Source organism: Phoxinus phoxinus (assembly GCF_949152265.1).
Source record: "Phoxinus phoxinus genome assembly, chromosome: 25".
Classification (NCBI taxonomy): domain Eukaryota; kingdom Metazoa; phylum Chordata; class Actinopteri; order Cypriniformes; family Leuciscidae; genus Phoxinus; species Phoxinus phoxinus.
In genome coordinates, this window is record NC_136900.1 from 8,387,475 (window position 1) to 8,402,527 (window position 15,053).

The 15,053-nt window shown below is 37.9% G+C and overlaps 3 protein-coding genes across 6 annotated transcripts in view; 1 reads left to right on the forward strand and 2 right to left on the reverse strand.

Annotated features, from left to right (window-relative positions):
- Nucleotides 1-537: 537 nt before the first annotated feature.
- Nucleotides 538-2,624, reverse strand: plex9.2 (PML-like exon 9.2). Its single transcript, XM_079603602.1, has 2 exons — nucleotides 2,486-2,624; nucleotides 538-1,485 (listed from the first exon to the last, which is right to left on the reverse strand). The coding sequence occupies exons 1-2, from the start codon at nucleotides 2,547-2,549 to the stop codon at nucleotides 929-931; spliced, it is 621 nt and encodes a 206-aa protein (XP_079459728.1). The 5' UTR covers nucleotides 2,550-2,624; the 3' UTR covers nucleotides 538-928.
- A 401-nt stretch (nucleotides 2,625-3,025) lies between these two features.
- fth1b (ferritin, heavy polypeptide 1b) lies at nucleotides 3,026-8,208 on the forward strand. 3 transcript variants are annotated; one of them, XR_013796608.1, is made up of 6 exons: nucleotides 3,026-3,236; nucleotides 3,462-3,567; nucleotides 4,304-4,450; nucleotides 4,537-4,662; nucleotides 6,481-6,831; nucleotides 7,225-8,208. XR_013796608.1 is itself a non-coding variant. In XM_079604304.1 (5 exons), exons 2-5 carry the CDS (start codon nucleotides 3,466-3,468, stop codon nucleotides 6,637-6,639), a joined length of 534 nt encoding a protein of 177 aa, XP_079460430.1. In that variant the 5' UTR covers nucleotides 3,031-3,236; nucleotides 3,462-3,465; the 3' UTR covers nucleotides 6,640-8,208. The 3 variants fall into 3 exon arrangements, 1 of the variants encoding a protein (XP_079460430.1); XR_013796609.1 differs by having other exon boundaries at nucleotides 3,031-3,236; nucleotides 7,234-8,208; XM_079604304.1 differs by having other exon boundaries at nucleotides 3,031-3,236; nucleotides 6,481-8,208.
- A 236-nt stretch (nucleotides 8,209-8,444) lies between these two features.
- The window catches only part of best1 (bestrophin 1), an 11,648-nt gene continuing 5,039 nt past the window's right edge, over nucleotides 8,445-15,053 (reverse strand). Inside the window, exons 6-10 of one of the 2 annotated variants that reach the window (XM_079603743.1) lie at nucleotides 14,735-14,812; nucleotides 13,694-13,846; nucleotides 13,333-13,413; nucleotides 12,150-12,301; nucleotides 8,445-11,145 (exon numbers count right to left, since the gene is read on the reverse strand). In XM_079603743.1, the coding sequence (XP_079459869.1) occupies nucleotides 10,242-11,145; nucleotides 12,150-12,301; nucleotides 13,333-13,413; nucleotides 13,694-13,846; nucleotides 14,735-14,812 (1,368 nt within the window). In that variant the 3' untranslated portion in view covers nucleotides 8,445-10,241. The remainder of the gene's footprint in view (nucleotides 11,146-12,149; nucleotides 12,302-13,332; nucleotides 13,414-13,693; nucleotides 13,847-14,734; nucleotides 14,813-15,053) is intronic. The other variant, XM_079603744.1, reaches the window with a different exon arrangement.

The window sequence follows — 15,053 nt, forward strand, 5'->3', positions numbered from 1 at the left end:
TCGTGTTCCTGTTCTCACTGTTTCCTTCTGGATGAAATTCAAATAGGATATGACAGTCAAATGTAATAAAACAATGCATTTTGGACTTCATCATGCAGTTGAACTGTTTTCAACATTGATAATAATCAGAAATGTTTTTTAACAGCAAATCATCATATTAGAGTGATTTCTGAAGGATCATGTGACACTGAAGACATGATGCTGAAAATACAGCTTTGATCACAGGAATAAATTATATTTTAACATATATTCAAATAGAAAACAGATATTTCACAATATTACTATTTTACTGTATTTTTATTAAATAAATGCAGCCTTGGTGAGCAGAAGAGACTTCTTTCAAAAATATTGAAAATCTTAATGACCTTAAACTTTTGTACGGTAGTGTAAATATATATATATTATTATTAAAATTTTTTGACTCAAGACGTATAACAAAGCTTTTAGAAATGCAAGAATTGCAGCCTAAACTAAATAGTCTAAAGCTATTAAAATGATGCACATTTTTATTCACTATTGAAATTGAATCATTAACTTCTCTATATTGCACATGATTTTGTTTTATACGCTCACATTAACACAAGTACATTTTTCAAATTTGATTAGAAAACTAATAGAAGAGATACTACTAGTAGAAGAGATCTAGTCCTGATATGCAAATGAAGGTTAACAGTTGATCTCGATGAGCCTCTTCCCAAAATCAGAGGAAAATAAATAATTATAAACAAATATTGCAAAATTTTTACAAAATGCAAATATATTTTATTTATTTAAAAAACATCAGTACCATTTTAGTTCAAATCATACAAAAATATTACCAATGTACAAATTTCCTTCACTTGTTTTGTTTTTTCTGAGATGTTAATCATCCAAATGTTCCAAGTTTCTTCTCTTGTGCTTTCCTGAAGTGATCACATAAATAATGCTCCTAATGATTGACAGATGCAGCAGCCAATGAGTCCAGAGTGAAAATGTGCTGCTGAATCTGATTGGCCGTGGGCTTGAGGGCCCAGTAGAGTCTCTGCAGCGCTTGCACGTCCTCTAGTGCATTATGGGCCGCGTATGAAACTCCCAGGAGGCTCTTAACCAGGTTCTCCTGCTTGAAGCTCTGCAGGCCACTGTCTTTGAGAAGCTGTCGGGCCAACGGAAGAGTGTCCACGAATCCACCCAGGTGTTTCTGGAAGTCTGACCGAAGGCTGAACTCATCCAGAGCTCTGGCCAGAACAGGACAGTCGAACCTGCGGATGTTGTGACCCACCAGGAGCGGCCGGCCCAACATCTGGAGGAAGGTTATGAAGGAGACCAGGGCTTCTCGGAGAGAGCTGGTGAGAACCGGCCTGTGGTGGAGAAACAGACGCTGGCGTCTCACACTGAAACCGGTGATCCTGGAAGCGCTGGGTTGCATCGGCCGGCGAGGAACCATGAAGAGGTTGAAAGTGTGACTCCCACTCACTGCCGCCAGCTGGACCAGATCACATGAGCGGTCTGGAGGTTCAGAAGATAAGCAAAAAGTAACATTATACAGGTGAAACTCGAAAAATATGAATATGGTGCAAAAGTTCATTTATTTCAGTAATTCAACATAAAAGGTGAAACTAATATATTATATAGACTCATTACATGCAAAGTTTTAAGCCTTTTATTTGTTATAATTTCGATGATTATGACTTATGAAAATATTCTAATTTTGAATTTGGGGTTTTGATAAGCTGCATAACTGCAGTCTTCAGTGTCACATGATCCTTCAGAAATCATTCTGATATGCTGATTTATTATCAACGCTGGAAACAGTTGTGCTGTTAAATATGATTTAATTACCAGTGATACTTTGTTCATGATTCAATTCAGAAATTCACAATTCAAAAGTTTGGGTCACAATTTTTTTTTTTTAAGAAATGAATACTTTTATTCAGCAAAGATGTGTTAAAAAGTGACTGTGATGATTTATATTGTTAGAAAAGATTTCTATTTTGAATAAATGGTGTATTTATCTATCAAGGAATCCTGAAAATATCACAGGTTATAAAATATATTAAGCACCATGACTGTTTGCATTGATAAGGTTTATATAAATCATCATATTAGAGTGATTTCTGAAGGGTCATGTGACACTGGAGTAATGATGCTGAAAATTCAGCTTTGCATCACAAAAACAAATTATATTTGAACATATATTCACATAGAAAACAATTATTTTAAATTCTAATATTTCACAATATATTAGTAATATATAATAATATTAGTTTTTTTCTGTATTATTTATCAAATAAATGCAGGCTTGATGAGTATAAGCGACTTCTTTCATACTATTTTATAGACTTAGATTTGAGAACATGATTCCTAAAAATGATGCAACCAAGCCATAGGTTACTAAACTTAACTTGTGTTGTCAAAACTGAGCAGAGACGAGCATGAAAGCTTCATCACACAATCGTTTACAAATTTCTCATGGTTTTATAATGAATTGGTTTATAAAATCACATACCCAGACCAGTTGTCTCTAAATCAAAGAACACAGTACAAGGTAGATGCTGAGAGCTAGAATCCATTACTCCATTATTTTAAACTCGGATGTTGCTTTTCCGTCTGGTCTACTATTTTGAATGTTTGGATCATGAATATTAATTACGGCACGACGTGACGTTTTCAGTAGTCCAAACTGATTGGCTTAAAGGCCAGACGTCAGTAGGCGGTCGCGAATCCACAGGCGAATGAACGAACGCTTATGAGGAGGGCGTGTCCTATGCATAATGCTGTTCAGTGATTGGACGCTCCTAACAAGAACGTCACCACGGCACGAGTTAATTAATATTCATGTTATAAGCCTTCTACATTAAACAGCGACATCAGGTGGACTGGAATAACTCGTATATTTTTAAAAGAGTTAATACACGGTTCTTGGTGTGTATATATTATGTTTTTGAAAGTATTTCGAAATCACACAAGTGTTTTTTTTTTTTTTTAAATAAAACTATTTTGATCTATTTTTTTAAACAGTACTTTTATTTTGAAAAGTGTCTCTAGTGATTTATTTACGGGCTAGAATAACGCGCGCGCCCGTGCATGTTTTTGCCATCACCCCCATAATTCGTGCACGTCTGATTATTAACACACTCCACGCTGCTCCTGGCTCTCTCTTTAGATCTTGTGTTTTAAACTGTACGGGCATATTGAGAAATCACGCGTGGGTTGCCCTACATCTCCGTGTTTTTTGGTAAAGGATTCATTGTCTCAGGGTAAGTAACGTTACTTCAATTCATATTCAATAAACAGGGCTGTTGTATTCACAAATGACTTATTGACATAGTATCGCATCTTGCTATCTATGCTTTGCATTAGATGTATATAAAATATTGAATTCCAAATATATAAAAAATATTTAGATTATGTATTTTGATGATTATATCCAATACTTTGATTGTGCATATTACGTATTGTACTGTTATTTTCATGTGTTTCAGAATCATGGCTTCTCAGGTGAGGCAGAACTTCCATCAGGAGTGTGAGGCGGCCATCAACAGACAGATTTACCTGGAGCTGTACGCATCATACGTCTACCTGTCCATGGTGAGAAGCAGACATTTATTACACGAGTGATCACTTATGACTAGATCTGTATTATTATTATTATTATTATAATGAACGGTCTTCAGGGATTTCATATTTACATTGTTTATATACATTTGTACATAACACTGTACATATTGTCTATTTTGTATATGTGACCCTGGACCACAAAAATAGTCACAAGGGTAAACATTTTAGATTTTTATTGAGTTTAATTGAGATTTAGACATCATATGAAAGCTGAATAAATAATATTTCTGTTGATGTATGGTTTGTTAGGATAGGACAATATCCGAGGGTGCAAAAAAAAAAGGAAACATTGAGAAAATCTCCTTTAAAGTTGTGCATTTATGTTCACGATTGTGCTGCATTCACTCACAGAAATAATTTTTATACATATACGGTAGGAAATTTACTAAATATCTTTATGAAACATGATCTTTACTTAATAACCTAATGATTTTCGACATAAAAGAAAAATCTATAATTTTGACCCATACACTGTATTGTTGGCTATTGCCACAGATATACCCGTGCGACTCGAGACTGGTTTTGTGATCCAGAGTCACATGTAATGTATATTTTTATATATTTTTATGATCTTGTTGCTGTTATTCTGTCTATGCTGTGGAAGCTTCTGTCACCAAGACAAATTCCTTGTATTTGTAAACATACTGGACAATAAAGCTCATTCTGATTCTGATATGGGTTCATGGTTGGCTTTTCTTCTCTCCAGGGTTATTATTTTGACAGGGATGACAAGTCTTTGCCCAATTTTGCGAAGTTTTTCCACGAGCAGTCTAAAGAGGAGCGAGAGCACGCGGAGAAGCTGATGAGTCTGCAGAACCAGAGAGGAGGACGGATCTACCTGCAGGACATCAAGGTACGGGACCGGTCAATCGAGTTAGATGTCCATCAGCTGGAGGAAATGAGCATGTGTTATGTGTGTGTGTGTGTGTGTGTGTGCAGAAGCCGGATCGGGACGAGTGGGGCAGTGGTCTGGAAGCGCTGGAATGTGCTCTGGCTCTGGAAAAGAGTGTAAATCTGTCGTTACTGGAACTTCACAAGGTGGCGACTCAACACAACGATCCTCACGTGAGTACACGACAAATAAGGTCATGACGTTTTAAAACGAGCGATTTACTGGGTTATCTTCAACTAAAAGTAAACCATTACAAAACAGTGTTGTTTTAAACTGGAATAAATGTAAACTGAAATGAAATATGTCAAAAAAATATTATTTTATTTCAAATAATAAAAATGGTTTTCACTTTAGTTAACGATAACACTGTTAATCACTCATTGTAATTGCTTAATCAAATATTTTGAAAAGACGTTAACTTATTTTATTTAACATTCATGCAATTTTAAGTACAAAAATATGAAATATATAGACAACAAACAAGATACCAAAAAAATTACAAACACACAACAAAAGTACTAATACTTAAACTAAAATATGAAAATGGAAAATATACAAATAAAAACGTAAAATATGAAGAAAACTATAATTTTATATAATTTTTTTTTACTAGAAATAATTTATTAATCACATGCCTGGAAAAGTCATGGAAACTATAGTTAATATAAATCTCTTTTTTGGTTAATTTCTCTTTGTTAGAAATGATTTTTGAAAATCCTTCTAAAGTAATCACTCCTGCAAAGAGTCATTGAAGTTCCTCAGTCAGTAAGTTTGGGGACCTTGATGATTTTGTCATGGTAATGTGTCCACAAAAACATTAATAACGTGTATTGTTAGAGATGTGAGCTTTGTTGATCAGTTTTTGTAATGGGAGTTACCCAGAATGCCAAATCAGCCGGCTGGAAATAGACATAATTTTATCCATTCAATCGTCTCCTTTTGGGCGGGTTTGAGCTCCGAGTGGTAGTTTAGGATCAGATCTGTCTGTGTGATCTCAAAGTCTGACCCTAGATCAGATCGTGCCTGTAAAGAGGTCAACTGTATGTAGAAACCATGAATTAAAATCACCACCTATAATTACTGCAACTGATTGTTAGTGGGAAAGCAACTAAAACCTGTTCTGAAGTCAATGGCTATTTAATATGAGCCTATAGGCGGGTCACAACACGCATACACTCTGCTTATTACACACACACTCTGCTTATTACACACACACTCTGCTTATCACACACACACTCCGCTTATTACGCACACACTCTGCTTATTACACACACACTCTGCTTATTACACACACACTCTGCTTATCACACACACACTCCGCTTATTACGCACACACTCTGCTTATTACACACACACTCTGCTTATCACACACACACTCTGCTTATTACGCACACACTCTGCTTATTACGCACACACTCTGCTTATTAGACACACACTCTGCTTATTACACACACAGGGCAGCAGCAGCACACAAACATGCCAATTATTAAAAATAAAAGATTACAATGTAAAAGATTATTATTGTGTACTGTACATAAAGATATGGTATTTCCGGCTTGTCCCGTAGATGGTCTGAGCTTTAACCTCACACACACACACACACACACACACACAGCTTTATCCTCGCGCACGAGCAGATCCGTTTCCTCGCTAGAGAAGCGTTCAGTTTTACCGCTTGCAAATTCGTCATGTACTGTAAATAGCGAATCCGCCATGGCGCAAGCGCAACTGGCTTTTGAAGGGAATGGGAGATGAGCCTCTGATTGGTTTATTGCACGTTACGCCCAAAACACACACATTACTCATTAAGAGAATATGGACGACACTTTTAGACCATGCGCCGGGAGAACCGACCATTTTTCCCGTCGTTAAACTAGCAAAAGTGGATTCGGACGCCCCACTTGCGCCGTGCGCTTAAGACCATGAGCTTAGATCCTTAAAATATGTTTGTGAATGTGTCTGATGTGCTCTCCGTCGTTCTCTCACACCAGGTTTGTGACTTCCTGGAGACGCATTACCTGGACGAGCAGGTGAAGTCCATTAAAGAGCTGGCTGACTGGCTGGGCAGCCTGAGGCGTATGGGAGCTCCTCAGAACGGCATGGCCGAGTATCTGTTCGACAAGCACACTCTGGGGAAGAAGAGCTCTTAGACAGCCAGTCTCTCCTGTTTATGATGTAATCAGCCAGTCAGCCAATCATAGTCATGCTGGAAACCCTGCTGTAGTTTACTAGAGATTCTGCCCGAACCTTTAATAAGCCATTGCTATAGCCAGGGTTCGAATTACACAATAGCCTTGTTCATTACATACAGACAGTGATATATGTATATATATTATAGTGTTGTCAAAAATTTAAAAAATGTGACGCTTTGAGCGCTGTTGAGCGTAATCATAAACACCTCTGATTGGCCATTGTGTTCAGGAGCTCATCGGATATGTCTGTGATTGGCTACAATGATCAACGCACGGGAGCGTTTGAGAGCACACGGAAGTGTTTGAAAGTGTTTTGAAAGCAAAAGCAGGCGTCTATCAGCGCCAGTGGATCGATCCGCTGATAGACGCCTTGCTTTCAAACGCTCCCGTGTGTATCTGTGTAATCGCTCGCTGAAGAGCGTTATTGATGTATATTTACAACATGTTTTTGAAGCGCTGATCATTGTAGCCAATCACAGACATATTTGATGAGCACGTGACAATGGCCGGCCATTCCGAGGTGTTAACGATTCCGCTCAACAGCGCTCAAAGCGTCACATTTTTTAAATTTCAGTTTTGACAACACTAATATATTATTTTAGTAATGAACACAAGGGATGCACCGACAGGAAAATTTTGGCCGATAACGATAATTATTTAAACCGATATATTGGCCGATAAATCTAAATCCAAATTTGCATATGATTTTTGAGAGCCTGATTACAAAAACAAAAGTCTCACCATTGAAAGCCATGACCCAAACACACAATTATGATGTTCTCATTATAATTATATGCAGCTTATTATGACAGGGTTGCGCTGCACATGTTGCACTGAACTGTATTTTCCTTTTTTGAAATGATTTCAATCATATTTCAAGCAATTCAAAACCATCATGGTGAACAGTGCGCATCTGAAGTGTCTCAGCTGAAGGAAATAATACATTATTTATCGGCTTTAATATATCAGACAAATTTTCATATATCGGGACGATAATGATAACATTCAAAATGTATATATCGGCCAATACCGATATGGTGGCCGATATATCGTGCATCCGTAATGAACACATTTCAAACGCAATTGATTGACAGATAAACTGTGAGTTATTTCAGTGTTGTGGATATTTTCAGCAAACATTTGCATCGTACATTCAGATTAACAGTGTTAAAGAGGGCAAGTGTTATCATTCAACTGAACTGTGTATATGCATTTTAAACGCATTATGTTTTTCGCCCATGCAATAAATGCACGTCCCTGAACGAGCGTGGTTCAATATCGTATTTAATTCAACTGCTCAGGTAAAGATAAAGGTATGACCCGTTTCTGATTTAAAATCAGTCTGAGCTAGAAACATATCTTCATATTTACTGGTAAAGCTTCATATTACAGCGAGACGACGCATCTATTCGCACTCTGGCTATAGCCAATACCATATACACGTCACATTTAGTGCTTTAAATATATGCAATATTCTATATGTAATCCTTCAAACTAGTTGATCTCAATAAAAATGCCTAAAATGAGTGAAGTTGTGTGTGTCTTTCTTTTAGACAGAACTGTATGTATCAGGTATTCACTGGCAGGAAGTAACGAGGAGGAAAAAGTGACCACAATGGTTCAAAAAAAGAACGGAAGACATCTGAGAATAATCATGCATAATTAATGAAGTTTAAGAATAGATGCATAATTCATGAAGCTTTTCCTGGCTGAGTGAAAGTGAGTCAGCAAAAAAAAAAAAAAATCTAGACTGTTAACAACTTAAAATGGAAAGTAGTTATTTTATTTCATTTTAATTTAACTGAAATAGCTAACTCATTTCTGTTGAGTTTAATTTTAAGTACTAAATAACTAAACCTCAAATAAAAATACAAAAAAAAAAAAAACTATATTAGACATAAAAAAAACAGAAATGAAAATGACTAAAACAGCTAAAATAATACTCAAATAAACTAAAATGAATATAAAAACAGAAAAAAACTATAATAGTATATTAATGATACTTAAAATACACATTTAATAAGTGACTTATTAATCACAGGCCAAGAAAAGTCATGGAAATTCCTATTCCTAGCCAAACATGTTAAACAACTGCATGCTAACTTTAAACGTTCTGCAGTAAAATCAAGCTGGAAGTGAACAAGGCATTGATTTGACCCCTTTTTCACCTCATTCTGAGAATTAAGAATCAAAGTCAATGTAAAGAGCACAAGTTGGTACAAAACACTTTAATTCTGTTGCAATCCCATGATGCATTGTGTTTAGGAGGTTTGCTCTGCACCAGTGGCTGTTTGTGCATCAAATCAGGATGTTTTCTTTAACATAAATTGGTTTTCAATATCAAAAAAGCATGCATTCTGCAACAATGTTTATGCAAATGAGCAGTGGCGACTACCAATGACAGTAACAGTGGAAATCACATGACCTAATTCTTGCGAGATACAGGCTGCAACCAGAATCGTAGGTACTTCTTCTGAATAAGTGCTTACTTTGTGACCGCTAAAAAAGTGCATTCTATATATAGTATGAGCTTTAGTGTGATTGTGAACACTACATTCATCATGTTGTCATTGTCATGTGACTTGACAACTTTCATTCGCAAATCCTCTTCCGTGACCTCATGGGATAGTATGCTCACTTCAGAAATAGTAAGGCACATCAAGTATACGTTTCGCCTACTTTTATGAATACTGTGAGTTCAGAAGTATTACTGTTTTCTGCCTATTATATTAATGAAGTATTTAGGATGCAGCCAGTAGTCGAATATAGACTAGATGGAGAAGATCAAGTGGTTTTACTGATCTACATGATTTATCTCTGCCCACATACAGCAATATAATAAAAAAATAATGAGCGGAAACGTTTCAGAAATTGAATCAATTGTGCATTTTATGACTCATAATGCACTTTCTCCTCTAGAATGTGAATTTAGCGGCAACATATGTTGTGTTTTTGGTAGTGTTTGTTTATGAGGTTTCTTAAATTTCCAAAAACACATCTGTAAGACCATCCTGGAAGAGCAAATTCACGCTGGTCTAAGCTGGTATTCACACTGTACGATTTTGGCTATGATTTGGCCGTCTGAGACTAATTTTGCAAATCCTAAAAGATTCCTCTGATCCTACGCTAAAATCTGAAGTCTTTGATCGTTAGTTTGACGTTCATCGACAGCCGTTCTATATCTATATGTGATCTATAGAAGAAATGATGTCAGTATCAGAAGATTTGACTCGCAGTTCTGCAGTGATTCTCCTACGACGACCTTCACATTGTCTTCATTTTTCAAGCCAAGACCAAAATTAACGTTAGAGATTTCTTTGCAGCCACCATTTCAATCCCGCGTGTAACGCAGCTCACATCACTGAACGCATCATTGATTAATGATGTAAAACTATAGACGAGCTTTCTTGCGTTCGTCCGTTTTTAACGTGTCTTGAGTGTGACATTAATGACAGCTGAGATCTTACAGTGTGACATGGCTTACAGCGAGGATCATGTTCGTACAGTCTGATAAGCAACAATCGTAAAGGACTAATAAATCTCACGGCGTGCTCCCGGCTTTAGACCTGTTCCCTCGTTCTCAGCGCAACACCCAACAGATCCCCCTCAGCCAATGAGATGCCAGAGTCGTTGGGAGAGTTGTGCTGATTGGCTGTCTGCTGAGTCGCCGTGGGGCTTGTGTTGACGGGATTGGCTGTGCTTGCGGTGGTGCTTCTGCTGATTGGCCAAGGGTTGTTTGCCGTACCGTTGATGTTTGTTGTGGTGGTCGGCGCGTTCATGCTCCCGGAGCTGGCGGTGTTGATCGGCCAAGATTGAGGAGTGAAAGAAAACGCCCTCTCTGGCGTAGACGGAGAAGGAGACGTGTCTAACGAGAGTCGCAAAGGCAGGGGACGTCGCGATGGCAAGACTTGAACGGGGCGTGCTTTGGTTAACAGCTCGGGCACAGGGTCCGGGAATGAAAAAGCTGGTCCTGAATGTTCACGGTCTTCTCCCACCCAAGGGAAGGCGGAGGAAGGAGGCGCGGGTGTGTCGGGAGGAGCCAGGACTTGTGATCCCACCATTGGTTGCGCTAGTGAGCTGGAGCTGCCGTGAGCTCGTCGTGGTCTCGAGCGAGTAACATGCGGAGGGATGCAGTGGATGGGCGTCTGAGGACAGCTGTAGAAACCAGGCCGTTCGTAAAGAGGCATTGAGGAGAAGGCGTCCTCGGCCATGTCGGCGTCCCGGGGATGGTTGGGCATCGGAGCGCTCTCGGGATGGAGGTAAAGCGGGAAGCGAGAGAAGGGCGCGCGGGGACGCCGGCGCAGGAGCGAGACTCGGGACGTGGGAGTCGAGCGAGGGAAATTGGTCGACTGGACGCCCAGAAGACGACTCAAGCTGCCCAGGAACGGAGTGGAGTGATTGGCCTCCTCGTGCTCCTTAATCTGCTCCAGATTGTGCTGGAACTCCATGTCCTCTTTGGGAACGCTGAGAGACAGAGAAGACAACCTTGTTTTTACAATACAACTGACCTTCAGGATCAACTGTTACAATACAACACAATTTTATTCATATGTGACCCTGGATCACAAAACCAGTCTATTTGTGGCAACAATACATTGTATGAGTCAAAATTATCGATTTTTTCTTTTATGCCAAAAATCATTAGGATATTAAGTAAAGATCATGTTCTATGAAGATATTTTGTAAATTTATACCATAAATATATAAAACATGTATTTGTGTGAGTGAATGCAGCACAATCGTGAACATAAATGCACAACTTTAAAGGAGATTTTCTCAATGTTTAGATTTTTTTGCACCCAGATATTCAAATAGTTGTATCTCGGCCAAATATTGTCCTATCCTAATCAGCTTATTTATTCCGCTTTCAGATGATGAATACATGTCAATTAAAAAAAAAATTACCCATGTGACTGGTTTTGTGGTCCAGGGTCACATATAGCATGTTTAAAAACAACTGGTGTTGACCAAAGTGCTTTACAAAAGCCAAGGAAACACAAAATAAGATAGAAAACACATAAAACAGTAAAGAAAAAAAAAGAACAATAAAATGGAAAACCTGTGAACTAAGGTAAAATATTGAAAAATAATGATAATCAAGAAATATTGCAAGTAATTGACAAAAAGAAAAGTTTTCAAGGTGGATTTAAAAATGGACTAAGTTTGGGCGGATCTGATGTAAGCCGATAGGCTATTCCATAACTTAGAGCCGATGACCGCAAAAGCACGATCACCCCTATTTTTAAGTCTAGTTCTCGGAGCAGACAGTAGATCCGAGTCCCCCGATCTAAGTGGTCTTGACTGGGAGGGCGGATGTAATAGTTCAGATAGGTACTGTGAAGCCTGGTTACGCAAAGACTTAAATAACAAACAAATAGCAAAACTTTCAAATCAATTCTGTATTTAACCGATTTTACATTGGTGGGTTTAAGGTTTAAGTGTATGTGTGTGTGAGGATGTCCATTCACCTGATGTCCAAAGCGGATCCCATGAATGAGGGTTTGCGGTGTTCTGCGCTGGCAGCGGTGTACGGCGGCTGAGGTTCAGATTCATCCCAGTATTTATCTCTCTCAATTAGAGGAACCAGATCATACATCTCATCCACTGACAGCAGAGACACCTGGGAGAAACACAGCCATTTATGTTCGTACAAGCAAAGGTGCTTACAAAAAGGAGAAATATTTTGGACACTTATTGCACTTCTTATTGCTCACTAAACTAAAGATTATTCAAAATTTAAAAGTCATTTTAGTCTACACTTAAAATTAGTTTTAGCTTGAAAAATGACTCCATTCTCATGAAATATCAGTTTTATTCTACAAAAGGATAATCTTCCCTCATAGCCGCCATATATTTTTTATTATTATAATACCATATTATATTATCAGACACTGTCAGTTGCCAAATATATAAATAATGGGAGACGAATGCATCTGCAAACAGAGTTTTTCTACAATGGCATCAGTAACCAAAGTTTGTGCAACAGATGTCATTATATATTCAATCCATGGTGCATAATCAAAAAAAAAATGTGTGCACCTTTAAAAAATAGGGTCAGTAATACACAAATGTAAGTGGAGAAAATTTAACAAAGGCTGCATCATAAATCGCATACTTCCCAATCCCTACTATATAGTAAGCTAAACACAGTGTGAGACAAAATAAGTGTGTCAATGTACTCATAAAAAAAGACCGGGGTCACCTACTTTTTCCGGAAAGATTCTGTTGTTGTGTACTTAAAGTTTACTACTCTTACACTTATAGTACACTTAAACGTATACTTTTATATACTAAAAGTGGGCCAATTTAGTCCCAAGCAGTATTGAAATAGTACACTTAAAAGTTTACTACAAGTACACATTGATATTAGTATACTTACTACATAAAGTATACTTAAAAATATACTTGAACATTAATTAAATATACTTCATAAAATTAACTTGAAGTATACTTCTTTTTCGTAAAGGTCATACTACACACACTCTTTATTAGTGCTTGAAAAGCAAGTACTTATTTAAAATAAGTATCTACTGAAGAGAGTATGCGATTTCGGACGCAGCCAGAGAGATTGTACAACCAGACACACAAATCCACGAGACAGAACGGCATAAAGGAGATCACAAACATGTCATTAGTGGGCTGATGATGTACCTGTAAATTACGGTCCACCAGCCAGTTCGTCTCAAAGTCATCATCATCCTCCCCAAAAGGATTAATAAGTTGCTCTGCCACCTGAAAAATAAAAACACCAATGCAATTATTTTCTGCCTTTTTGTTAAAGATGATGTAGCGTCTCTGTGATGTGACCGTTATTAAAGTTGTTTCACTAAATTTGTATGTATAACCAAGTTTTGTACATGCCATGTCAGCTGAGAGGAACCATATAATTATGCTGAGGTTATTTAACACTAAACAGTCATTTTATTCAATATAACCGGTTATTAGTGACTGTGAATGTGAAGAGGAGAGCCAACTTATGCGAGATCTCACTATTAAGATAACATTAACACACCTTGAGCCAGCCAGCATAGAAGAAGAACTGCAGTAAGGTGAACACAGGCAGGTAGAAGTCGAGGTTGTGACCCGGGTAACCCTGGGCGGGGTCAAGGAACTGTCGACCAATCAGACAAGTCAAAAAGAAACTGTACACAGCCACGGTTACCACCTAGCAGAGAGAACAGGACACACAACCTGCTTAAAACCATGGCAAATAATACATTGAATTAATAAAAAAAGAATACATCAAACATTTCAACCCTTCAGAGTGCACAAGTATCCATTTCAATCAATATGAGGATCATCGCTACACATTCTAACCAATCAGAGATCGCTATTAGCCATTCTAACCAATCAGAGATCGCTACACATTCTAACCAATCAGAGATCGCTATTAGCCATTCTAACCAATCAGAGATCGCTACACATTCTAACCAATCAGAGATCGCTATTAGCCATTCTAACCAATCAGAGATCGCTATTAGCCATTCTAACCAATCAGAGATCGCTATTAGCCATTCAAACCAATCAGAGATCGCTATTAGCTATTCAAACCGATCAGAGATCGCTATTAGCCATTCAAACCAATCAGAGAAAATTCCCATTCTAACCAATCAGAGATCGCTATTAGCCATTCTAACCAATCAGAGACCGCTATTAGCCATTCTAACCAACCAGAGATCGCTATTAGCCATTCAAACCGATCAGAGATCGCTATTAGCCATTCTAACCAATCAGAGATCGCTATTAGCCATTCAAACCAATCAGAGATCGCTATTAGCCATTCAAACCAATCAGAGATCGCTATTAGCCATTCAAACAGAGATTAATCAAACAGCAAGTGGGTAGTTAATCGTTTAGAAAAGATTTGAGGTTTTATATATAATGTTTGGCACACATAATTTGACATTAATCAATACTAAATCAATCAATACTGATTGTGAAAAGAAAACTCATTGTCACAGGAGACACTAGGCTATGATATCTATACGAGATCGTACAATACGAGATCATGCAAACTTGATCAACTAGTCTGGCTAGTTTTGAACCATCAAACCTGTGTGTACACGAGAGGCAGACTGATCCAGTCGTAGCCGTACAGCCTCATACACTGAGAGCGCAGTGTGTTCAACTCCTGCCAGGAGAAATCCAAAGGAAGAAACTATTGTTGTGGAGTTCACAGTTAAGTGTTATTTGAGTAACTTTATTCTCAGATGCGTTAAGGACTGTGCCAAACTGCGCCATCTAGAGTTTCATGACGGAACTTGACATTGATATTCATTCATAACACAAAGGGTTAATTCAGGATAATTGTGAAATTATGGCAAAACGTGCCCCAACCCAGCAAACATTAGTCCGTCGGCAATGTTGTGTCC

Bases quoted from the DNA above. Each gene is read 5' to 3' on its own strand.
- plex9.2 (XM_079603602.1), bottom strand. From the start codon at position 2,549: ATGGATTCTAGCTCTCAGCATCTACCTTGTACTGTGTTCTTTGATTTA. The intron at 1,486-2,485 runs GTATGTGATTTT...CTGAACCTCCAG, and splicing joins TTTAGAGACAACTGGTCTGG to ACCGCTCATGTGATCTGGTC.
- fth1b (XM_079604304.1), top strand. From the start codon at position 3,466: ATGGCTTCTCAGGTGAGGCAGAACTTCCATCAGGAGTGTGAGGCGGCC. The intron at 3,568-4,303 runs GTGAGAAGCAGA...TCTTCTCTCCAG, and splicing joins CATACGTCTACCTGTCCATG to GGTTATTATTTTGACAGGGA. The intron at 4,663-6,480 runs GTGAGTACACGA...CTCTCACACCAG, and splicing joins CTCAACACAACGATCCTCAC to GTTTGTGACTTCCTGGAGAC.